The sequence below is a fragment of the Stigmatopora argus genome, chromosome 13, assembly GCF_051989625.1.
Source record: "Stigmatopora argus isolate UIUO_Sarg chromosome 13, RoL_Sarg_1.0, whole genome shotgun sequence".
Lineage (NCBI taxonomy): Eukaryota > Metazoa > Chordata > Actinopteri > Syngnathiformes > Syngnathidae > Stigmatopora > Stigmatopora argus.
The window spans coordinates 8,728,766-8,753,231 of NC_135399.1; the positions used below are offsets into that span (position 1 = coordinate 8,728,766).

Consider the following 24,466-nt stretch of genomic DNA (forward strand, 5'->3'; position numbering starts at 1 on the left):
ACACACACACCGGCCGGTGCCCACCGGACACTCGGGGATGAATGCGAAGTGGACTTTTGCCCTTTGCCATGATTCATCGAGGATGAACGTCACATCGTGAATAGTTGATGAGCGTAGGGAAAAAGAGAGGAAGAGACAGCGGAGGTGCAGATATATCGAAAGAGAGAGAGAGAGAGATGCGATAGAAGGAGGGAGGGAGGGATGAGAGCGGGATGAGGGCGGGTATCATCCTCACTGGCCTCGCCCCCACGTGTCTTCATTAAGGTTGAGCTTCCCAAACATAAAAGTCTCTCGTGCAGTGGAAGTAATGACAGACCGGGAAGGAGGGGAGTAATTCCAGGAACTAGAACAAGACGCAGTATACGAACATGACAAAGAGGAATGAAGAACCAGAATAAGAAGCGTTAAAGTAAAAAAAAAAGGAGAACATGAAAAAAAACGAGATTGGATTACTAAAAGACAAACATCAGGAACTGCAAGTATTAGCGGAGCAACAATCTGGAGAATCATTTCAAGGCTATCAATAACGAGAACTGGTGGGGGAAAAGAAAGCTAGAAGATTAACTTGACGAAGTCAGGATGGATGGACGAGTCGAGAAGATCATGCCCCGGCAACCATGCAGAGATTAAGGGCTTCGGGAAGGCGCCGGCAGTCGGCCGCGGCGGGATGCGAGCGTGCCGCCTGCGGATGGCGCTCGCTGCTGCTGCCTCAGCAGAACCGACAGTCCCTCTACATGTACGGGAGCGAGGTCGCCGTGGAGAAGGAATGCATGCGGCAACTGGAGAGCAAAGTCTTTGTCATCCATCCCTTCAGCCTTTTGAGGTACACGCACGTGCATTGACTAAACTTTTTGACTCGTACGTGACTCCTAATAATATCAGGGCAATATTTTCACAAAATTTATGTGCGCACATGGTTTTAAACGTGAGCCTCTAAAATTACAAGTCAGCCATCCGTCATTCATCATTATTATCACACATTAGAATGCGCAAACCCCAATTAACCATCATCTCCATCCAGGTATCCTTCCATCCATCCCTCCATCCAACCTTTCATTCATCTAGTATGTCTCCATGCAAACAACATACCTGTCAACCTCTGCCGATAACTGCCCTTATAAATGATTATGATTCCCCTTACAAACCCCAAAAAAACCTTACAAACACCGTGTTTGTAAGGTTTTTTTGGGGTTTGTAAGGGGAATCATAATCATTTATAAGGGCAGTTATCGGCAGAGGTTGACAGGTATGAAACAATACACATACCTGACATCCGTCCATCTGGTCATCCACCCATTACAGCCGATACACTATCACGACATCCAGCCATTATTCCGACATCTATCTATATAACCACCAAGCATCAAACTAAATTTACCCCGCCATAACCCATCAATCCAAAATTCATGTACCTATACACTAAACATACCCTACACACATAGAGGACATACACCTGCCACCCATCCAAAATCAGTCCTTTTGACATTCATCTTATGAGCTATTATATCCACATTATTCATTTTATATGTATGCTTTTAACATTTTACCATCCATCTAGGTCTAAATAACAACTATCTATCCATCCATCAGTTCGTATATCACTAAAATCCTTGTTGACTGTAATCCTACACGTGTAAGTAGAGGTTAACTGCTACTACATTTCACACGCAAAAGAAACAAAACACGCCCGACAACACTTCTCAATTATTCACATGCGCATAGTGTCACACAAGCACAAACAAAGTCAACCATTACTTAATATGTCAGACCCAAACAATGGAGTGCTGAATTTCCCATTCGAAGCAAGATTTGCTGAGCATGCAGACATTTTCAGCTATTAATAAAGCCGGGCTGTTAATAATAGCAGAGTGTGAGGGGGACATTCGGGGACACTGAGGGACACCATTTCCGGGAAGAAAGCATGAAATGAACATGATTCCCCGGCAGCTTCTTTTTAGTCAAGTAAGGTGATCACGCTCAGTTATTTGAGCCCTGTAATTGAGATGTGTACTGCGTGTGTGTATAGGATGGCCTTCACCGGCGGGTTTTCTCATGCTGTCCCTCCCACAGGAGTTACTACATCATGGGTATGATGGCTATCACCTTCCTCAACCTGATCGGCATCCCCATGGAGATCGCCTTCCTGGAGGGTACCAGCGGCCTGGCCTGGGAAGGCTTTAACGTCTTCTCAGACACACTTTTCCTCATAGACGTAGCACTCAACTTCCGCATGGGCATCATCAGCGAAAACGGGGAGGTGAGGAAAACAGCTGCTGACTTCCAAACAGTGATCTTACTTCTGATTGTACAGTCATAGGTACAAATATTAAAGTCCCACAATCACTTTACTGATACTGATAGTTTGGAATTCACTGATCCACAACCCATAGTCCTTGTCTTTATCAAATAAAGCAAAAAGTGCAAAACACAGTTTAGTCAATCACCGGGAACGACTTAGGCATTTCCGTGTGCTGCCCCGTTTAGTTGCATGGTTGTCAAAGCCACCTTTTCTTCAATGATTCATTTTCAAAATTGCTTATCCTCGTCAGGGACGCAGGGTGCTGGAGGCTATCCCAAGAGACATCGAACGAAAAGGGGACTGTACAGCCAAAACTGGTTGCCAGTCTTTCAATTTTGTGTTCCGAATTATCGCATGATAAAGACAACGAGTCTCAACTACTGTTTTCCATTGAGTCAGAAGAAAACCATTCAATCAATTAGTTTTTATTGCAACATTTTAATAGTTAGGGATCTTTGTAAGTTGGATCTATTATTTTTGAATACACTTTGACAAGTATGATCATTTAATTAGTGTAAAAGAAGTGTGTTTTTTAAGCCATGCTGAGCCCCACACTAGCAAGAATTATAAAAATAAGACAGTTTCCTTGCTTTTTGAATAACAATAGTATCAGTGATTAATGCCTAAAAACACGTTTGACCGACAAGTCGACCCTTTAATAGATTATCTCTCATTTCCATGAATTCCTCAAGGGAAAAAAATGTGGTTTGACCTTAAGCTTTCTTTAGAGGTTCTAGTATATGTTTCTCATTAAAGTCTAATGAGAGCCATTAGGTTGGGTCAGAACACACGGGTGTATCCAATTTTGAAAAGATCCTGCGGGTGAGTCATGAGAAAGCAGAAAAAAATGTGTATGTGCGTGGATGGCATTATACAGAGTGCAGATGGGTCTTTGATGATTGGCCGGCTGGATGTCAAAAAAGGTGAACAGATGAAAACTCGGCTTAACGACTGTCACGTCAGCACGCTGGATCTGCTTCGCTTCACTATCTTTGTGACCGGCCTGGTTAATCTGTGTTATGCAGTCAAGTGACAGATGAGAATGCCCGGACAAACATGGGATTAAAGATGCACTGCAGTGTCAAACGCTGCATCCTCACTTATCATACCTTTTCTATTATTATTTTTTTACTGTTGGACTAGTTTAAAAACAAAGTTAATTGATTTTATGTTACTATTACTCTTATGACTGATCTGGAATTCTTCACATGAACAGCCATGTCTATAAACAAAGAGAAAACGGATGTCATCAGTTGGCAGAAAAATGTATGTCAAATGACTGGGGCATTTTGGTTTAATTAAGAATGAGAGTGTAGAAAGGATTAAACGTTAAAAAGAAGTCTGCTATTGCTAATGAATCTAAAATTCCAGAGTCCTTTGAAACCTGCTAAATTATTTTTACCAGTACCCATTTTGGATGGGACCTAAATCAGCAAGAGGAAAAGTGCTAAACAATGTAATATTTGTCTAATTAACAAAATTGTAGGTGCACTGTGAACCAGTACGAATTTGCCATTGTAGCAATGATCCGTATAAAATTTCTATTTCTATTCAAATCAAGAGTTGTAGTGTTTTTGCTACTACCAATATTAACAAACATCCAAATGTTATTTGTGTCTGCTTTCCCAGGAAGCAATTCTAGACATAAAGCGGATCCGACTAAGCTACCTGAGGACCTGGTTCATTCCCGACATCATCGCTGCGTTCCCTATTGGATACATCCTGCTCTTTGCTGTAATCGTGAACACCATTGTCAAACATATAACAATAATAAAATATCATATGATGATAGTACGTGTCTGTCTTTTAGGACCTGCACTACCACAATGAAGACAACCCTTCTAAAACCACCAAGATGATGAGGATCCTCATGTTTGTACGAATCCTCAGCCTCATACGATTGGCAAGGGTGTCCAGGCTGGTCCGCTTCTTCAATGAGGTGGAAAAAGTAAGTGTTTTCTAAAAAAATCCTTGTCCTGGACTAAAGTTACTGACTTACTCCTCAGGTTTCCAATGCAAACTTGGAGGTGGTACGACTGTTTTTCCGGATTTTATCGCTGTTCATGATGATCTTCTTGCTGTGCCATTGGAATGGTTGCATCCAATACTTTGTACCGATGTTGGAGGAATTTCCTACAGATTGCTGGGTCCGTAAGGAGAACCTGATGGTATGCTTCACGTTCGGCTCGTACAGTACATCCATGTTCGTCAGACATTTGTAATTCAAATGGCTTGTTTCAGAATGCCACAGTCATTGTGAAGTACTCTTGGGGGGTCTTCAGAGCTCTCTCACAGATGATCGCGCTCTCCTATGGATCCATGGATGCGCCGACCAGTGCGTACATATATCATTTATGAGTCTTATAGTAATCTGCAAAATAAAAACCTCCACCACATACAGTGAAAAATATCCTCAACAGCTTTGTCCCCATTCGCTCATGACTCATTAAATTGTAGGAATTTAGACCCAACAAATTACTTCAGTCTAATCACATTAGAGTTCTTGGGGTATTACTTGGAAGTACAAGTACTACACGATACACACTTCATGACCCAATGAATTACAGTATATAAAATGAAACTGTGGTTATGTGTGTAATTCTGTGGTGTTTTTTTAGATTATGTAGAACTTTGGATCGTGATGGTGAGCATGGTGTCCGGGTGCCTGATGTACACAGTGCTGGTAGCCAACGCAACTGCTATGATTGCCAACATCGACCCCGCGGCCAAAGAGTATAAAAGCAAGGTACACATTTTCAACAAGAGATAAAACAAGAGGGTTGACCTAAGTTCACACAAAATTGAAAATGCAGGTATCAAGAAATACATAAACAGAGAGAAACCAAAATCTTCACAAGTCGTATGGTAACCTTCAAAACCGTTCTTGGTCTAAAGACGATATTTTTAACGTTATCTTTATCTTGACGGCCTAAAGTTTTTGAGTTGTCTTGGTTTCTGGTGGAGATAAAGTCTTATAGAATAGAATGTTTTTTAGAGCAACACATATAAGACAAGTACCACAAGGGTTAAACTGATAGTGAGACTGCTAAAGATGTCGGTACAGATTTAGAAACAGAAGGGGGTAAATATACTTATCCAGAAAGCGATACATTTGCATGATACATGTAGAGAAACACACACACAAAAGGTACCAGTTAAAGTACAAAGAAATTTACCGATTCCGAATACAGCTTAAACTTCAGATACTTGTAGAGAAAAAGTATAGAAACAGATAAAAATCCAGCTAACGTTAACACGTACTGAACTTTACATACTTGTATAGAAACAAGGACAGTCCAGCAAAATTTTACATACAGAAATAGACTATACTGGTTCAAAAATAGAAAAAGATTGTTTTGAAGGCGAATAAATACCATAAAACAGACAAACGCATTGATAAATATAGTGAAAAGACAGGACAACAAGATAATGTAACGTGTTGTCTGAAGTGATAGTCTATGTCTCTTTAAAGATGAGCCGCTTGGAGCACTACATGACCTTCATGAAGCTTCCAGCAGAGCTGCAATTGCGGATCAGCAATTACTACCAGGCCCGATATGGAGGGAAATGGTTTGATGAGAACTATGTCATGCACACCGTATCGTCCGCCTTAAAAGAGGTAACAACAATGTAAAACCGCATAATTCTTTACCTACCAACCCCAAAGTAGGTCCAATGAACCATCAATTTTCCTCCTGGGTTTATTTTTTACTAGCAAATCCTGACGGTGATGTGCAGCCGCCTGCTCAGGAAAATGCCGCCGCTGCGGAACAAGGATGAAAATGTGATTGTTAGCATGGTACAAAAGCTGGACTATGAAGTGTACCAGGAGGGCGATGTTATCGTGCGGGAGAACGCACCGGGGGACCGCATGTTCTTTATAGAGCATGGCCAGGTTGTGGAGGAGAACGACGACTTCAGCAGGGAACTCTGTGATGGGGATTTCTTTGGAGGTATGTTTGGATTGCTTTGTTTTTCAACCAGAAATGACAATGAACAGAAACAAGTATGAAGGTCCACATACAGACAGGAACAGAAACGAGTCCAAGTCCAAAAACTGAAACGCAGACATAAAGTATAGGAACAGACAGAAATATAAGAAGGAGAATTCATTATGAATATGGATACAGAAACAGGTCTTGTTCCAGAATCAGACATAAACAGGTATACAATATATAGAAGTATATGTAAGAAAAGATAACGTTACACAAACAGACGCAAAATGGCTCCAGGTCTAAAAGTACAGAAACAGATCCACACAATACAAAGAAAATAGATGCTGATAGAGGTACTGGTACCACACACAACTACAGATACAGAAATAAAAAAAACAGAGAAACAGGTACCTGAGTAAAATTAGTTACAGAAACAGATACATAGAGAGAAACAGGTGCGAGCACAGAAGGATAGAGAAACCAGTATATAATCAGTTTTAGACACAAAAAAAGGAATAGTAGATATATGTACAGAAGCATGTGCGGAAATAGAACATAAGATGAATAGTTGCATGTATAGAAACAGATATGAACTCTATATATAGGTGGAAAAGCACACAATGTAACTAAACTAGGTGTACAAATGGTTTGGAAAAATGCCCAATCATCCACAGGAACAGATACAGAAACACTGTTTCCCTCTGTGAGGATGCCTGTTAATCCAGATTGCCAGCTAAAGAATGTTTATCTCATTTTTCTGCAGTTGTTGTTTGATGCCTGTGTCATGTCGTCCCCAATTTTTCCAATCTCTCTGTCATCATTTGCTTTGCCTCAAATTGTTTCCAGCAAAACTCTTTCCTAATCCTCCAGCGCGGCTGAGATTGAAGACGTGAATGGCAGATTTTCATGGATAATCCTCTCCATTGGAATGTTGTTATTATAATCGAAAAAGATGCTTGTTTTTGGGGTTGTTGTTTTTTCAGGAGGTAAATTAAAAACTAATATGGTCTTAGTACATTTAGTAGCCTCCAGTAATGCACTATTCCATGCAGGTTAAGAAGAAAAGTGTTGGTGATGTTACTCTTGTTCAACCACAAAACACTCAATTGACCCTTTTAAGGGTGACAATACAGACTTTTATATGGAAAAAAATGGGAAAAGGTCATTGTAAAGTTACAGAGACAGATGCCAATACAAATATTGATATAGATGCATAGACCCAAAATCATAAAAAAAATGAAAATGAAAGAAAAATTCCTATACAGAAGCAGAAGAAACATATACAGAAAAGATGCATTAACAGGGACAGCTACAAGAGAACCCACCCAGAACTCACAACAGAAACCGGTTTAAAAATAGACGGAGATATAGAAATAGATATTGAGTTACAGTAAGTTACAGATGGGAAAACCCATGCATAAGTTGGTACCAGTTTAGGAATGGTTGTAAAATCATACAGTACATGAACACAAACAAGACCAAAACTGCTATATGAACAAACACATCAAGAAAAAGCTGTACAAACAGGCACCAGACATTGATAAATATAAATATATTGTAATAAGAGTGAGAAGCAGATATAGTAACTGCTCCTGAAACTCCGGATGAAATAAGACATTAAATAATGAATGCAACTTTATACCGTATTGCACAATTAATGGCGTCAACACCCGCAGACTTATCTCATGCTAGTGGCAATCATGTGAGCATCTGTTCAAAGCTAAGTAAACACCTCATCTTCCCCAGTTGGGGGGGGCGGCTGATTTAATTCTTAGCCTTTAAGTCCTTCTTCTAGTTTAGCAGGCGTTCCACATTAGGAGAAAAAAAAATGTTATTTATGTAATTTGGGATTAATTGTCAGTTCGGCTTGCTTGTCAGTGCTTGCTCATTAACTGTGACTATGCCTGTGTGTGTGTGGAGCAGAAGTGTGCGTGCTGACCAGAGGCAAACATCTGGCCACGGTGAAGGCTCTGACAGACTGCCAATGTTTCAGTCTGTCCTGGGACGACTTTCAGGGGGTGCTGCAGGCCTATCCGGATGTGCGCAAGGATGTGGACAAGATTGTGGAACTGGATGAGGAATTCGCGTGAGGAAACATGTAATGTCAAAAAACATTTTATAGCAGGGGGTGGCAAAATTTAGTCCTCAAGGGACATATTTTGGATTTAAAAAACAGCCACATGGGGCCTATGTCATTCAAAGGTGAGAGAAAAAAAACACCAAAACTGTGTAAGATAGTATCAGGAAAATCTACTTCCTATAGGACCACATTAGCAGTTTGGGAGTTTTTTTTCCAGCATTTTTTGGGGCTTGAAAGTGTTTATTGGAGAATTCTTGGGCTTTACGTTTTTTCTATGCAATTGCAATGCAATGTGTTCATTATTTGTGGGTTCCAACGGAGGTCCAATGTAAATACATGTATTTTTAGCATTTATTATCTATACGAGTTTATCTTATTATCTGTATAATATAGTTATATATATATATATTATGTCGATGTACTAATATATAGATGTAGAAAGAGAGAAAGAGACAGAAATGTACAGTTTATTTAATAGTTAGTTAATAATGGACCATTCATCCTGTCATCTTCTGAACAGCTTATACTCACCAGGGTCGAAAACCAATTATTTTTTAATTGTTTAATATGTCATTAGATTTTTATTTTGATGATAAAATCCACATTAATCTGGAAGCACCTTAATTTATATGCATCCCAGTTGACAAATGTTTTGAGTTGTGAAGCATTATTCACTAGTTATTACATAACTGTTTTTTTTTAAATATTTCACTAAATATTTCACTGCAGCAGGCCCTATTTTTCTCATGATATTTCAGATGCCTCCATCATTTTACTCATCACAGCAATAATATTCAATAAAGACCATCAAATACTCTGTTCCCTCATGAATTTTGCTGCTCTTTTAACAAACCTGTACAGATGGCACAAACTATTTTGGGTAAAATTAATAAATAAAAGTACACACACACACACACACAGTCTGGACACTGTCAAAAATTGAAGGTAATGGGGACCTTAATTGCTTGGAAATACTATGCACAGCAGGGAAAGACTTAAAATGTGGGATAATTTAGACTGGGGAACAACACAAAACCTGTGTTAATTAATTTCCTTTCATGTGTATCCCATTGTCAATATTCATAATGAAAATGCAATTGTATTGCTCTTTAATTTCAATTGTTCGTGAAGCTAACTGTGATTTTAAACATACAGAATACAGACAGGCGGTCCGGTGAAGGAGTGGTTATCGTGTCGGCCTCACAGTGGGGGGGACCTGGGTTCAAATCCAGGTTTGGATGTTTCTGTGTGGAGTTTGCATGTTCTCCCTGGGTGTGTGTGGGTTTTCTTCAGGTACTCCAGTTTCCTCCCACATTTCAAAGACATGCATGGTAGGCTGATTGGACACTAAACTGCCCCTAGGTATGAGTGTGAATGGCTGTTTGTCTCCTTGTGGCCTGCGATTGGCTGGCCACCAATTCAGGGTGTCCGCCGCCTCTGGCCCGAAGTCAGCTGGGATAGGCTCCAGCACCCCCCGCGACCATAGCGAGGTTGAAGCGGTTCAGAACATACTGTTACAGTCAATGGAACAGAACTAACTTTGAAATATCTATAGATTGCTCAATTTTTGACAGGATTTTGAAACAACTCCAGTAATTGTACTACATTCTTATGAATATTTGTAGTGTAATTTAGTGGAGAAAATAAGTCAATGTATGTCCACTGTTACTGAGCCTGCCAGAGAAATTTTCCGACGCAAGATGATCGTCAATGACTTATGCCGCCAAGTACTAGATAGTTATCTAGCCTTGTATATGATATCTATGACAAGAATGACAACAAGGAGCTACGCTTCCGGGTTACCGTCAGTGGCGCCAAAAGAGAAAATTCAGTTTCCCCAACGTCTGGATTTTGGTTTTTGGCAATCTCGCATGAATGTGGCATGAACGGTTTTAATCAAATATGGATCCCACGACAGAGTTTTTCGCAAAGTTGAAGAAAGTGTGCGGAAAGCTGGAAACGGAGACAGCCCGACTCCGGCAAACCTTCGACAGCCGTCATGAGAACGTCGATAGCGGTCAGTCATTTGAAAGACACATTTCATTTTGGACATAAATAGCACAACGATGTGAATAAAAGCCTCTTTTCCTTTTTCTTCTCGCAGAGTTGGGAGCAAAGGCTATGCAAGCGTTTCACGAAGTCAACTGTGACACGTTGAGCCTCAAAGTAAGCACAAAAAGTATCACATTAGAATCTAAAATGTACTTTCACCTAAAAAGTCATGTCCAAACATTTTCCTCCAAGGGTCGACATCTTAACATTTGAGAGACGTTGCGGCCACCATTCAAATATTAAACTAAAGTTTATTTAACAATCTCACGAACCCTTTTAATCACTTTTTAAATTATACAACATAAGTCCAAGTTGTAACTCTGTACGGGGCAATTATTTAACTCAGTCTGCCACTGATGGCAGTTTACGTCTTTTTTTTTTAAAAGCTCTCAAATGGCAATGAATGACTTAAGTTCATTTCCATTTATTTTGATCCCACACATAGACCTAAGTATTGTCATGTGACACATGTCCCAAAAGAGTGAAACAAGTGTGATTACAGAGTCAACTTCAAGAGTCGTTAAGGAAGCAGAAATCACACAAGAATGAGATGGACACTCTCATCCAAACCTTCACGACTGTGGAGAGCAGGCTTACTCATGATGTTCATGCGCTCAGGGAGCTCTTCGAAAAGTACGGATACCATGCTCCCACGGACACAAAGGCTCCAAACGGTAAAAAAAAAAAACACTGTTGTCGTCCCGTATGTTTTCGGTCGCATTTCATGTTACTTTAACTGCTACATGCATGTGACCTGTAGGTAATGGTGAGGAGTTGGAAGACAAAGAGTCGGGTAAGAGTGTCCCAGAAGGAGAACAAGAATCAGGCCAAGATGAGGAGGGAGACAGCGGGTCAAAATCTCCACCTGATGGAGTGTCGTCGCCTGACCACGGTGCCCGCATGCGCACTCCCAAACTTTCTGACTTTGGGTTGTGCGAGTTGCAGCTTTCCCAGAAACTTTTGGGGTGCAGCCAGTTGCCCGCCATGCCCGAGATCCACCTCCCCCATGTGAACATGTGCACTCCCAAACTTTCTAACTTTGGGTTGTGCGAGTTGCAGCTTTCCCAGAAACCTTTGGGGTGCAGCCAGTTGCCCGCCATGCCCGAGATCCATCTCCCCCGTGTGAACATGCGCACGCCGTTGCCTCCCTCGCTTAAATGCGCACTGGTCCCGGACGAGGATGAGCCGCAAATGATAGACTTTGGCATATCTGAGGAGACCTTGTGCCTGAATGAATTCACCATGGATCTTCTTCGGAAGAAGTATGCAAAGGGGTTTGTAATATTAACACTTATTTGTCATATTTTTATCAACACTTGATTTTTTTTCTGCCATAGGCCGACCCAGAACCAGCCGGCCATCGCTGTGAGTCCACAAAAAGAAGGTATGAAATATAATTCGCTGTCAGCCCTCCAGTTCAAATTGATTGGATGTCTTCTATTGAAAAAACAATTTGAATTATCAGCAGAAGGGTGAAAATGTGATTGGACGTCTAACACCGTCTGTGGAATTGAAAGTGTTAAAAAAAAGTCCAAAAGTTTAGATTAAAGACAATTTTATGGAAAATGTTGCATACTTTCAATTAAAAAATGTTTTTAGGGACAAAGTTTATATATTTGTATTGAACTTTTTTTTTAGAAAACAAATGTTCTCTTTTTCTAGAGAATTTTTCTGTCCATTTAAGAAATGCATATTTTTGTTGGAGAAAACTGGAAAAATGTAAAGAAATGTTCACGTATTACCAGTAAGGTTTTTTTCAGCTTTTGATTAAAACAAATACTTTTTAAAAAAATTGGTTGTATAGTTTTAAGATATAACGTCTCATTTCTGACAGGTAGCCTTGCATATTTTTGGCAGAATAAAAAAAAAATGTATTTCTATGGCAAAAGCTAAACATTTGATGACATCAGACATTTTTGTGGAAGAAGTCATCAAATTTAAGTGAGTTTAGATATACTAATATCATATTTTGCTATTTTAACAATCTTTGTGTGTCATTGCTAGACTGTTTGATGTCTCCTGAGCCTCCTGTATTCTGCACACCTGGCCTTCAGGTTAAAAAAATAAAGAGCAACTGTTCCTCACCACCACGAGGGGCCGGCGGCCACGCCCAACTTCAAAGCGCCGCCGTCCTACCTATCGACATCCCCGAGGTGCCGGCCTTCCAAACACCCTTCTTGAAGCGTATGCTCAGCAACAAAAAGGTACACAATGAAACACATTCCCAACAATGGTGCACGGTTTACTTGAGGTTGATTTATATTGCAGGACGACTTCATAGTTGCCAAAAATGACCACGAAGACTACATATCGCTTTCCCATTCGCCTCACGACGGCTCCGTCGGAGACGGACCCACGTGGGAATACGATGTACCGGAATTCAGCATCCCGGGCGTGCACCCGTTGCCCCTCTCACCTGACCCCATGTCCACTTTGGTCAACACTCCTTCTACTGTAAGTCATTTGTCAAGACTTTGTCAGCGTGTTAGTGTAAGCAATGGTCTTCAGGTGAAGTGGAAAAATCTTTAGGCTGAATTTGCGTCTTCACTCCTCCAGTATTTGGACGGAGCTACACAGGATTTCTACTTGAGCCCCCCTCGATGCATTAGGGAGTCCCTGGAGATGCCCGAGATGCCCGAACTGAGCTCCGTCACGCAGGACATTTGCAAAGTAAGTAGCCAATTAAAGAATGTTTGGTTTTACTAACCTTTTGCAAAAAAAAATAGTGGCTCACCAGTGTCTGCTTGTTTTTTCAGGGGTATGTGATCATTTCTAATTATGTCTTGCCTTGTTCAAGTGTATGTTTTGTGTTTGTAGCTGGTGTTGCAGTCTGAGAAAAAAGCTGAACCCAAAAGCAGGTACTGAAACTCAACAGTTGCATGATGACTCTTGCCTCCATTTTAATTTTAAGGGTTGTAATTTCTCATTTGACTTTTATGATGACTTTTTGAACTCAGATGTATGGCGATGGTGTCCAAGCAAGAGTTTCACAGCTTGTCCAGGTTTTTGAAACAGATTACTTTTGACAACCTGAACCAGGCAATCTTCAGCATCAACAATTACCTAGCCCAATGTCCAGGTTAGTTTTTAATTGACATTTAGCGTGTCTGTAATGGACAGTTTAAATGAAACAAAGGCCCACGTTGACCTGAAATGTGACTTGTTGACTACCCAGGGGAAGATACTCTTGAGTTTGGAATGGAGGAGCTCAAGGTGATGATGAACGTGGACATCGAGGCACCGGTCTATATTTTGTGCTTGAGTGAGCTCAAGAGGCTGGCACACATGAGAGGGGAGCGGAACCATGCTTTCTACAAGCTTAATTTGCACAGCTGAGTGTTGCTATAGTCATGACCGACACCTATTTTGCATACAATTTCATGAGCATCCTAACATTAATTTGCCTAAACTGTTCTTCTGTATTATATATATTTTTTCCACCTGACACTTTTAGTTCCAATTTTGAAATACTACATTAAGAAGCATATTGGAGAATTTTGATAGATGAGTTCAGTCGCAAAAACTGGTGAATGCCTTTTTTATCCTTTAAATTAAGTATCTGATGTTTGCAATTAACTCCTTGCATGTGGTGGGCTTTTTTGAACGCTAAATAATTTTGACACAAAGAACTACTTTGAGGTCTAAAAGGAAAATTGGTTTTGAAAAGATACTTTGTGCTACATGACACAATGAATTTTTATTTTACCTCGTTAGATGTCGTTGTAATGGGGCTAAAGAAAGTCAGTTATTTTGTTAAATCATGGTCAAATTGACCTTTGAACTTTCTTGCTGTTGCTAAGACACAAGAATTAATTGAAAATAATTTAATGATCACTTATTTGATTAATACGCATATTCCATCAAATTATGAGAATACAAGATCCTACTGCAAAATTGTCCATTAACATTCGGGATTATAGTGAATATGTGAGACATACTTTGATCAGGGTTTCTTAAATCAAGGAGAATTTGGAAGTTTCATCCATTGTGTCCCTTATGAGCCTTTTTTCCTCATTCAACTAGAGTTGTCTGGATTTTAAAATTCTGATTTTTAGCGGGTCACATCTTGGCCTAAAGAGTCTCGCAAGGACTGTCCTGCCCTGACAGTCCTGAGAGTAAAGACTGCGATGGCGACTTCTCCCCGTCTTGCTTTACATTGTCTATCTCGCCAACTTCCTGGTTCCAAGCAAAATTGGATTTCTCGCTTTTTCCTTGGACCGTCGAAGGCATATCCATATTGGGGTCTTTGTAGGTCTGTAGAGTACTGATCAAAGCATCGAGAAGGGTGTTTGAGAATTTTTTCATGGCTTCATTGAAGTACTCCTCCAGGATCAGTGGAGCCTTTTTCTGCTGCGTTTCGTCCCCCGAATCCTTGTGCCTAACGATGTCCTCCAATGAACTCAAAGATGAGGCTATGCTAGAATCATCTCGTGATACTGGGCTCTGTAATTTTGTCGGCGTGCCTTCTGACATGCAACCATCCTCAGCAGAGGTCTTGTCTGGTGCCACGATAGCCCGGATGTCTTCACTAATGGTTTCGAGATTGCTTTGGGGAACTTCAGGAATTTCTTCTCCGCTCTTTTCTTGAGCTGATAAACATAGTTTGACTTGAACGTCACTGATTTGATTGCCAACCAAGTTGTCCCTACTAGGAGATGTGACTGTTTCCTCTTGCTGTTGAGGTTCTGATGGTGGTGGGATCAAGGACTTAGCTGTTGTCGTGTTGTCCTCTTTTTCAACTTCACGATCTGGCACCTCACAAACAGCCATCATGTCTGATGTGGCGCCATCTCTGTCCTCTTTTGTCGGTGAAGTACACAAAGATTCAATTGCAGTTTCCTTCTCCCGTTCAAAATCCTTCACCTGATCCAGTTCTTGACCAGTGGAGAAAAATGGTGTTACATCTTTAGGTTGCTCCTCTCCGGGAGCCGAGCTTAAGGGTATTGGCACCTGTTCTTTTGGTTCCACGTCATCTTCCTTGACGTTCATATCCTGAATCGGCCGGACTGTTGTCCCATCTATGCCCCAATCGTTTGCCGATAGTGGGCTCGAGGACTTTGATGCTTTCTCAGCTTGACCTAGGTCACCCTCCTTTTCACCTCGTGCCACATTATCTTGCGCAAGATCTGAATCTGGACATGCGGGCCATGAGACGGCCGACACATCTTCCTCTTGCGGCCCTGCCGAGCTCAAAGGTTTGTAAGCCAGGTCCTCTTCTTCCTCATCTGGAAGGTAGAATGCCTCGCAGGCATGTGCTTTCTCGTCTTCATTCTGGTCCTCCTCTACCAGTGAGGGGCTCGGCAATTTCGATGCGTCTTTAACTCCGGGGTCACCCTGGACATCTTTCTCCAGGCATGCCGAGTTTCGGGAGAATGTCTGAGGCCCCGTATCTTTGTCTGTTGGGTCTGGGGTGAAGTCCTTTGGCAAATCAGGACCCTCCTTGGGTTCCTGGGTGGCACTTTTGCGCAAATACAAACCATTCTGGTAATCTGGGCTTGAATCCTTGTACATATAAAGAGCAGACTCGCATTCTGAGCTAGAATCCTTATGCATATCAAAACTAGACGCAGGTTCTGGGCTTGAATATTTGCACGCATCTGAACCAGACCTCGGGTCTGGGCTTGTATCCTTCTGTAAATCAAAACTCAAATCCTGGCATGTCGAGGAGGCCGATTCTAGTGCGTTGTCTCCAGCCTGCTGCCCCTCTGGGGATGAGCTGAGTGATTTCGATACCACGGCTACGTCTTGTTCATTTTCAACTACTGCAAGCTCCAGATTTACGCCAGAGGACGCCAAGGCCGGTGGCTTGGCACTCTCAACGTCACTCCGCACTGAGGCGCCCACGGGCACTTGGCCGCTTGACTCGTTTTGCAAGGGCTTTCGGGTGGGATCGATGCACAGGACGATGCTACCATCTTTTATCGTGGGATCGTTGAACCGGTCAACATGACGGACTAAGCCCTGGTATATGGTAATGGATGCCATTTTTATTGCCGCCTGAATGTCTGGATTCAAGTGGATGGAGTTGGGAGAGGTCGGTGGAGAATTACTACTGTCATCTTCATCTGAGGGCTTCCGTATAGACACTCTGCGTGAAGCAATTAGGGCAGATATTTTCTCACTATTCTCCGACGACGATAACCGTGAATAGTTTGACATCAGCCTCTCCAGCACCACGCTGCCTTCCTCCGTTTGGCTCGGTTCTTGACTGGTCGAGCTCCAGGCGGACCTGATGGTGCTGTGGATCTCGTCTTCCGAACACGCAGTGCTGGTGCTGCCCAGATCGGAGCAACTTCCGGTCCTCGAGGGTCCTGACATGTCCTGCAAGACCTCCTTTGAGAGAGAGCTTTCATCACTCTCTAACGAACTGGATGCCCCCTCGTTACAAAAGTTCAACCCATCCAGTAGCCCGGAAAGGAGCATGTTTGTAAAGTCGGTGGCGTCAGCAAAGAATGGATTGACATTTGGATCCATCGCTTTATCTCACAAGATTTTATCCAAAGTTTCTTGTACTCCAAGAGTAAAAAATGAAATCTGATCCTGACATGCAGTCTAAAATTCTGTCTACCGACGCTGATTCTGAAATCAAGTTTGTTGTGCGAACGTCCAGCCCACCGTAACTTAACCGTATAACTTTATGACGCTAAAGATCTATCCTTCGATGACGCGATGCCGACCTTTATGATTTGCCACACGTTGCCTTAGATGACCAGAGTTCAGTCGCCATGACTTCGGCAAACAGTTCACGCCTGATGACCAAAGCTTTTATGACCTTCAACATTCCGCTGTGACAGACATCATCATGGTGACATCGTTAGCACCTTTACATTGTTGGTGGTGTACAGTTTACCTGAAAATGAACGAAGCCGTGTGTGCTTAACATTATCGCCATCAGGTTGGCTTTTGTGAAATGCAAAACTTGAGCCGGGTCGCATGCTTTTCAGTCCCCAGCACCCAACTCAACGATTCAATCCAATTTTGACTATACTGAAGCTTGGCTTTATTTGTATGCATAGCTTCCCCCGACCATTATTCGCACCACCGTCTACATAAATATTAAGTTAATCACTTTTGTACTTCACGGCTAAGTGAGTAACGTCTTTTAAATCAAGTGGATGTTTCTCCAAGGGCCACTGTCCAATTACTCAAACTAATTCAAGCAAGGGCTAGCTTGAAATACTTTGACTTTCATTTCTCAAACAGAGGATGAGAATTGAGTAAAAAGACGGTTCTAAAAATGTTATTTTACGGACAACTATATGGACAAAATACTGAAAATATGTAGTGTCCTACATTGAATTCAACATGTCAGATTTGACCCTTTTAGCTAATGGAGAGGCCTTGTTTAAGTGGCTAGCTCCACCACGTGTTAAAACTAAGAAAAGCAACAGAACGTAGGCTCCATTTAAGATTCTTGTATGGGTGATATTTTTTCATGTTTTCAAAATTGGCTCTAGCATTTTGCAACTGCTTTTCTACTTGTACTCATTAGTGAACACTACACAAAATTGTTTCTTCTGAAAAAATGTACTTTTTATATGTGGGCAGAAATAAATCTCAAGGTAATTAAAAAAATGTTTTCTTTTGTATTTTTTATTTTATTTTTTAAATCGCTGACGACCAACGTCATGACGTAAGACTTGACTTGGCTCCTCCCACTTCCCCCCGCTCACGCTGTATGGCCTCCATTTTGGGAGTCAAAAACACACCAGCGACGGCTAGCGTGTTCGGCAAGACTTTGCTTGCAGAGCTCTACGCACTGCCCGGGTGGCCTGGCTATGGTCCACACGTGTGTGGTGGCCGGCTGTAGGAACCGCAGGACCCCCGGCACCGGCCTGTCGTTCTACCGCTTTCCGCGGGACCCTGAGAGGAAGCAGCGGTGGATTGCGGCCGTCAACCGCCAGGGTTGGGCGCCCAACGACGGCAGCCGCCTGTGCAGCACTCATTTCATCTCTGGTGATGACTTAACTGTTACTGTAATCTACACTTCCCCACCCCTTTCTTTTTTAAAGTACGTTTGCGATTTTTTTTAAATTTATTTTTATTATTTTTGTTTTTAGCAAACTTATTTGTCTGACGCTTTGACTATTTTCTTTTTATCTCATCTCATTTTCTGAATCGATTTAGTAGCCTCACTAGGGTCGCAGGGGGTGCTGGAGCCTATCCCAGCTGACTTTGGGCCAGAGGCGGGGGACACCCGGAATTGATGGCCAGACAATTGCAGGGTACAAGGAGACAAACAACTATTTATGCTCACACTCATACCTAGGGGCAATTTAGAGTGTCCAATCAGCCTACCATGCATATCTTTGGAATGTGGGAGGAAACAGGACTACCCGGAGAAAACCCACGCAGGCCCGGGGAGAACATACGAACTCCACACAGGTGGACCGGCCCCTTATAGGCAGAACAAATAAAAGCTTAACCACAGTAAAATGGAAAAATGCAACATCAACTTTTGCCTGGATGTCATTCCAGTGTCATACAGTTTTTTTCCCAACTAAACAGGCAGACTTCATCCAAATGGGTGAATTTGTGACTACTATTTTTTCAATACATGTTCTTTTTGGCTCATTAAATTTGTGTAAACACAACTTGTCAAGTTTATTGGAAATCTATTAATAGTTTTTTTTTAAAGTTTTGACACTTCAGTTTAATTTAGTAAAACATTTGGTTGTAGAAGCTACCATTTGATGATATTTCATCACTTATCTGGTCTCACAGACGCTGATACTGTTTTCTGTGTTAAAATTGGATTCAGTTTTTCCTGTATGTGCTCCGTTTTCATGCAGGTAAACAAGTTAAGAACCCTCGTTCGCCGGACTATGTTCCTTCAGTGTTTACGCCTCATTCCGTTGAGATGAAGGAGCCTGGTCCAGCCGAGGTCCCCGACAAGCTCGAAGCTCGAGTCGAGGCGGCCAACGCCCTCCTCTTTCTGCAGCGCCAGGGAGAGTCCAGACCAGAAGAGCCGATTGAGCCCAACGTCGACGGAAGTGTCTTGTCCCTCACCGATGACGAATCTCTGAGTGACAGCAAGGATGAAACCTTTTCACAGACTTCCAACGTCAGCTTCGACGATGTCCTCCAAGGACTCCGAGAGGAAAATCGAGCCTTGCGCGAGTCTGTGGAGAAGATGTCCCTGTCGGAGAACTCCCTTAGGAATGATGCCGAAAAAGTCAAGTTCTACACGGGTCTGCCCAATTTTTTTGTCCTGGAGACTGTCATGCTCCTGCTGGCACCGCACATGGACGCCATCAGAAATGCCAAGCTGTCCAAGTTCCAGCAGCTTCTGCTCACGCTCATGCGTCTGCGCCTGGATCTACGCAATCAGGACCTGGCCTATCGCTTCGGCGTCAAAGTGAGCACGGTAGTCCGAACCGTGCATCACGTGGTCAACATCATGTCTTCCACGTTGGTGCCCACTGCCGTTTTCTGGCCCTCTCGAGCCGAACTGCGGAAAAATCTCCCGGCGGCGCTGCGCTCCTCTTGCCCAGACTGCGCCGTCATCGTGGACTGCTTCACCGTGCTTTGCGAGGGCCTGGCCTTCAGCGGTAAAGAGCGAGAGACGGCGCCGACTCGCAACGTCTTGAACTACCTGATCGGTCTTGCCCCTCAGGGTGTGGTCACTTTCGTTTCTAGGGGTGTCCTCGGAGATTTTAGCCCTCGAAATTTAGCAGAAGGTTCTGGCTTTCTGTCCAAGCTGCTCCCAGGGGACGTCGTTTTGGCCAGCAGGGATCTGGACATCGCCGATTCCGTGGCTGCCCGCGGGGCTCGCTTCGGCATCGCTGGTTGTTTTCAAGACACCCCGAGTTGCAGGGAGGAGGGCCCTCTAGTTAGCACGCTGAGTGTGCAAGCCCATGTGGAAAGGGTGGTCTCCATAGTGAGGCAGCGCTACGCTATGCTCACTGGCCCTGTCGAGAAGCCGTTTACCACAGCCGCAGAGCGCACCTCCAGTCTGTCCACTTTTGACAAAATCGTGCAAGTAGCTTGTGCCTTAAACAACTTGTGTATCTCTGCTGCGCCTCTGGAATGATTCTGTTCAAACCAAACCTTTCCCCAAATGATGAGCAGCAATGGGACATTTTATGGGTACACTGTGTAGCTTGAACCCTAATAACAGAAACTTGACTGGTTAAGGCAGACAACTTTGGAGCCAGGGTTGCTCAGGGTTCCGTCTTGCGCTCTTGATCTGGACTGTGAAAATAATACTTAAGGGGTAATGACCCACTTGGACTGAAACGGGTCCCTGCACTCTGATCGTATGAGTTGTGCCTTAAACAACTTCTGTATCGCTGCTTTGCATTTTAATTATTTTGTTCCGTCTCAGGTGTGGACCAAATCCAACCGGTTTTATGGTCTTGGTCCAGTTTAGTTTTGGGGAGAAACACATCCAATCTGTTTTGAGAAAATCATATACGTTGGTGTAAAACTGATGCGTTTTAGCAAATGTCTTCTATATGACTTCAGCGGAATTATATGCAATCTTACATTGCTTGCTGTGCCGATGTCAATCAAACAATAATTAATAGCAGTTTTCAGTTTGACGATAGCTTTACCACACACAAAGTAAAAAAGTATCCATGATAAGGCAAAAGGATATGATAGAAAGTTTTTTTCCCCTTTCATCATAAATGATCACTCCCTTGAATCGAAACTTAACCCAAGATGGAAAAATGTTCTGTTATGTTTAAGTCACTTTCTGTTTGCAAGTGATTATTTTGCACAACATGACTGGCACTTATTTGATTATTGAATTTTATTATTTTTTTTCCACAAATGCAAGATTGTTTTTTGATTTTTATTATTTTTCCAAATTGGTCTTGTTTAAAATAGATTTCCTATTCTACTGTTTACTGGTTAATGTCCCAGCTCTGGTAACTAACCTTTAATAGGTTAAAGTAATTTATAAAGTGATTTGGGTGCCTGCATGATGCTTTAAAGATAGAAATATATTTGTCCCGCTGTATGCAACTGTTTTGAAGACAACAATGACAATCGAGAGGAAAAAAGTAACACTAGGACTAGTAGATATATTTTGTAAGGTGCTTTTTGGCGGAATCCAGTGGTAGATGTGAAGAATGCAGGGCGCGTTTGCTTTGCTTTTGACTGGATTTGCAAGCCGGCACAACCAAATATTAAAACATTTGTTGATTTATTGACCTCTAGCCACATTTTAGGTCTTCCTCTGGGCACATTAGATGCTTTAATGTGTTGACTGCTGTCACCCGTTTAAACAGATAAAATAAAACAATATTCCATCTTATTCTTGATCCTTGAGAAAAGACTGATCATACATGTTACAAACTATTTTCCTTTTCAGTTGGGCTAAATGGGAATTCGTCCATTGAAAACTGAGAAATCCACAATCCAAACTTTATCAAGATAATTTTGTAATTTTTACTCTTTACTTTTCTTGCTGTGCTGTTTTTATCATTTTGACAACCTACAAAGATCGTTGCCCTGAAATGTTACTGCAGAGACTGATATAAATGAATGTTAGTTTATGAAGACGTCTCACTTTGTGGTATAATATATCCGCTCGAATGCTATTTCATTTAATGTTTTCACAGGTATTTTGGTAGAGCATCACTTTAGTTGACGATCTTTGCACGGCCCCGCTGTGACGCGCGTTGGTGCGTCACGTGACCCATGGAATGTTAACAATGCAGCGAGTGTCCAACTTTTTTTTTAACTTCACTTTCAGCCTGTTGGAGAAAATGGAGGCTGCTATCATCACTACTTATTTTCCCCCATTTAATCACTCCTGAATCGGGCGGATAGATCTTCAAGTTCGTCATGAAGTTTTAAAAAGAAGATTTAAATGCTGCTTTTCCATCACATGGTAGGTAGAATACTTTTGGGGTAGGGGGTGGTGGTGGTGGTACTGGTGGGCTTTTTTTCACGAAAAAAGTGACAAAATGGCGATCCACTTCTGCTTTGGCGATTGTTTTGGGCGATTCATTCTGCTTTTTAGAGACGAGGAGAAAAGCCTGGAAGGGGAGCAAACTTGGGGTTACACTTAATTTCCAACGTTCTGCGTGAACAGAACGGTGGGTGATATAAGGGGGGCTAGTTAGTAGCCTAGCCCACTGTTGTTTTTAGCTTCCCTTGCCAATATAATAACTGTATATTTGTAAAAATGTCACCCCGTTAATGCCATGGTTAAAAGTGTAACATTTGTTAAAAGGCTGATTTGCATCTAAAACATTCCCGCTTAAGATCAATAGTAGTTTTGGGACATTTTATGGGTACACTGTGTAGCTTGAACCCTAATAATACTATACTCCGTTCCAATGTATTCGCGAAACGTTGCAAAATAGCACATTTTAGACCAAATTCTCATTTTAAAGTACTACAACATTTGTTGGAATGTTTATTTCCCCCGAGGCGAAAAAACAACGCGGGTTATCACACAAATCATCACAGATATAATGTATATATCTTTTTGATCATGGAATATCCCCAAAATTATGATTATTTTAGCAAAATTGTTAGTTCCTTTTTTTATGTCAACTCTATTTAGTTATTATTTATTATACTTTTGTTACATGTACATTTAAAGTGAAACATTTCATTAATATACCTGCAAAGAGCACTAGATAGCAATTTTCTTTGATTTATCTCATCTCGTTTTCTGAGACGCTTTAGCCTCACTAGGGTCGCGGGGGGTGCTGGAGCCTATCCCAGCTGACTTCAGGTCAGAGCCAGGGGACACCCTGAATTGGTGGCCAGCCAATCACAGGGCACAAGGAGACAAACAACCATTCACGCCCACACTCATACCTAGGGGCAATTTAGAGTGTCCAATCAGCCTACCATGCATGTCTTTGGAATGTGGGAGGAAACCAGAGTACCCAGAGAAAACCCATGTAGTCTTAGGGAGAACATGCAGAAATGCCAGATTTGGCCCCCGGGCCGCCACTTTGACACCTGTGACTTAAGTAGTCAATTTAAACGTAAAATATAAATAGTTTGTTCTCCCCCCAAAAATCAACGCCTTTTGCATTTTTACAGTCTAAACATTCTTCCCTTCTATTTTTCCGTTTTTTTGGGCGGGTGGAATTGGCAGCATATTCAAGTACAGGCAACAGTTTTTAAATTTCCTGTGAAGAGCTAGCTTTCTTTTTCCTTGTATCATTATGTAAATTCCTACTTATTTCTATCAATTGCTGCAGGAAATTCCCTGAATTTCGCCGCAGCGTGGTACATAAAATCCCACACCAGGGCTTCTGGGACTGCTACACTGAATCTCAACCATGCCACCCGGCCCGCCGCCTACGAAACAAACGCAAACATGCTTTCCCCCCACATTTGTTCCAGAAAGGGAGGGGGGGAGGCAGCGTTCTTCTTCGAAATAGTCCAAAGCTTTGGGGGCAGCCAGTGAGGAGGTGGGCAAGGCTTGGTGTAGTTCAAGGGCTACTTGTGTGTTACAAATGCCCCCCCTCCCCAACCCCGACTACCCGGGCTAGCCGAGATCACCTCTGGCTGACCCCCCCACCCCCGTGTTACAGAAATAATAATACCAGACTTTTGTCCCCGGCTCTGGTTACGACTTTACGCATTCCATAATTATGTCAGAAAGTATTTTTATTTCCTTTTTTCCATGCACACTTACAAAGGCCCACACTTCCGAGTTTTGTTCTCGTTGTTTTTTTTATAATTATTTTTAACCATACTTAGTATTGGCCATCGCTATGAAACATTAGTTCAATTTACAAATAAAATGATCTTAAATCTTGCTTAGTTTGGAACAGTGAAATATTTAAATGATATTTAGTCCATCCAACTTGTCTCATCCTCCATGGGGGGTCGTCGAGTGTTTATCGATGACCACGCAGCACAAGTATGCAGTGACACGCTGACTTGTGCAATTGTGCTATGCGCTAACGGCGGGTTAGGGCGGCTCACTCCGCCGAGGTGGGGGCCACCAAAGGCAGACATTCAGCATTCCGCGGGCACTTTCCATTCCATCTATTGCCCTCTTTATCAAGATGAATTCTGCTCCCATGCTAGCTTTGCTCATTTTTTGTTGTTGTTGTTGTCGGTAGCGACCAGACCAGGCACTAACGCCTTGTCGCCCTCCTTCCTTCCACAGGAGCA

General features: G+C 42.2%; 3 protein-coding genes across 4 annotated transcripts; all 3 read left to right on the forward strand.

The window, feature by feature from the left end:
• Positions 1-246: 246 nt before the first annotated feature.
• Positions 247-9,141, forward strand: LOC144087362 (potassium/sodium hyperpolarization-activated cyclic nucleotide-gated channel 2-like). Its single transcript, XM_077617811.1, has 10 exons — positions 247-823; positions 2,071-2,257; positions 3,929-4,033; positions 4,110-4,247; positions 4,306-4,467; positions 4,541-4,634; positions 4,918-5,045; positions 5,772-5,918; positions 6,015-6,252; positions 8,158-9,141. Exons 1-10 carry the CDS (start codon positions 618-620, stop codon positions 8,322-8,324), a joined length of 1,572 nt encoding a protein of 523 aa, XP_077473937.1. The 5' UTR covers positions 247-617; the 3' UTR covers positions 8,325-9,141.
• A 713-nt stretch (positions 9,142-9,854) lies between these two features.
• On the forward strand, positions 9,855-13,811 carry ska3 (spindle and kinetochore associated complex subunit 3). Its single transcript, XM_077617525.1, has 11 exons — positions 9,855-10,331; positions 10,419-10,480; positions 10,869-11,040; positions 11,127-11,628; positions 11,704-11,750; positions 12,371-12,570; positions 12,635-12,820; positions 12,923-13,036; positions 13,184-13,224; positions 13,324-13,445; positions 13,542-13,811. Exons 1-11 carry the CDS (start codon positions 10,217-10,219, stop codon positions 13,700-13,702), a joined length of 1,722 nt encoding a protein of 573 aa, XP_077473651.1. The 5' UTR covers positions 9,855-10,216; the 3' UTR covers positions 13,703-13,811.
• Positions 13,812-13,956: 145 nt separating this feature from the next.
• Positions 13,957-21,341, forward strand: LOC144087168 (uncharacterized). Of its 2 annotated transcripts, none has more exons than XM_077617526.1 (2): positions 13,957-18,322; positions 19,159-21,341. In XM_077617526.1, exons 1-2 carry the CDS (start codon positions 18,145-18,147, stop codon positions 20,397-20,399), a joined length of 1,419 nt encoding a protein of 472 aa, XP_077473652.1. In that variant the 5' UTR covers positions 13,957-18,144; the 3' UTR covers positions 20,400-21,341. The 2 variants fall into 2 exon arrangements, with proteins under 2 accessions (XP_077473652.1, XP_077473653.1); XM_077617527.1 differs by having other exon boundaries at positions 18,302-18,377.
• The last annotated feature ends 3,125 nt before the right edge of the window (positions 21,342-24,466 follow it).

Coding starts and splice junctions, on each gene's coding strand:
- LOC144087362 (XM_077617811.1), top strand. CDS start 618: ATGCAGAGATTAAGGGCTTCGGGAAGGCGCCGGCAGTCGGCCGCGGCG. Junction 4,034..4,109: donor GATACATCCTGCTCTTTGCT/GTAATCGTGAAC, acceptor TCTGTCTTTTAG/GACCTGCACTACCACAATGA. Junction 5,919..6,014: donor TATCGTCCGCCTTAAAAGAG/GTAACAACAATG, acceptor ATTTTTTACTAG/CAAATCCTGACGGTGATGTG.
- LOC144087168 (XM_077617526.1), top strand. CDS start 18,145: ATGGTCCACACGTGTGTGGTGGCCGGCTGTAGGAACCGCAGGACCCCC. Junction 18,323..19,158: donor CAGCACTCATTTCATCTCTG/GTGATGACTTAA, acceptor GTTTTCATGCAG/GTAAACAAGTTAAGAACCCT.
- ska3 (XM_077617525.1), top strand. CDS start 10,217: ATGGATCCCACGACAGAGTTTTTCGCAAAGTTGAAGAAAGTGTGCGGA. Junction 10,481..10,868: donor GTGACACGTTGAGCCTCAAA/GTAAGCACAAAA, acceptor GTGTGATTACAG/AGTCAACTTCAAGAGTCGTT. Junction 13,037..13,183: donor TCACGCAGGACATTTGCAAA/GTAAGTAGCCAA, acceptor TTGTGTTTGTAG/CTGGTGTTGCAGTCTGAGAA.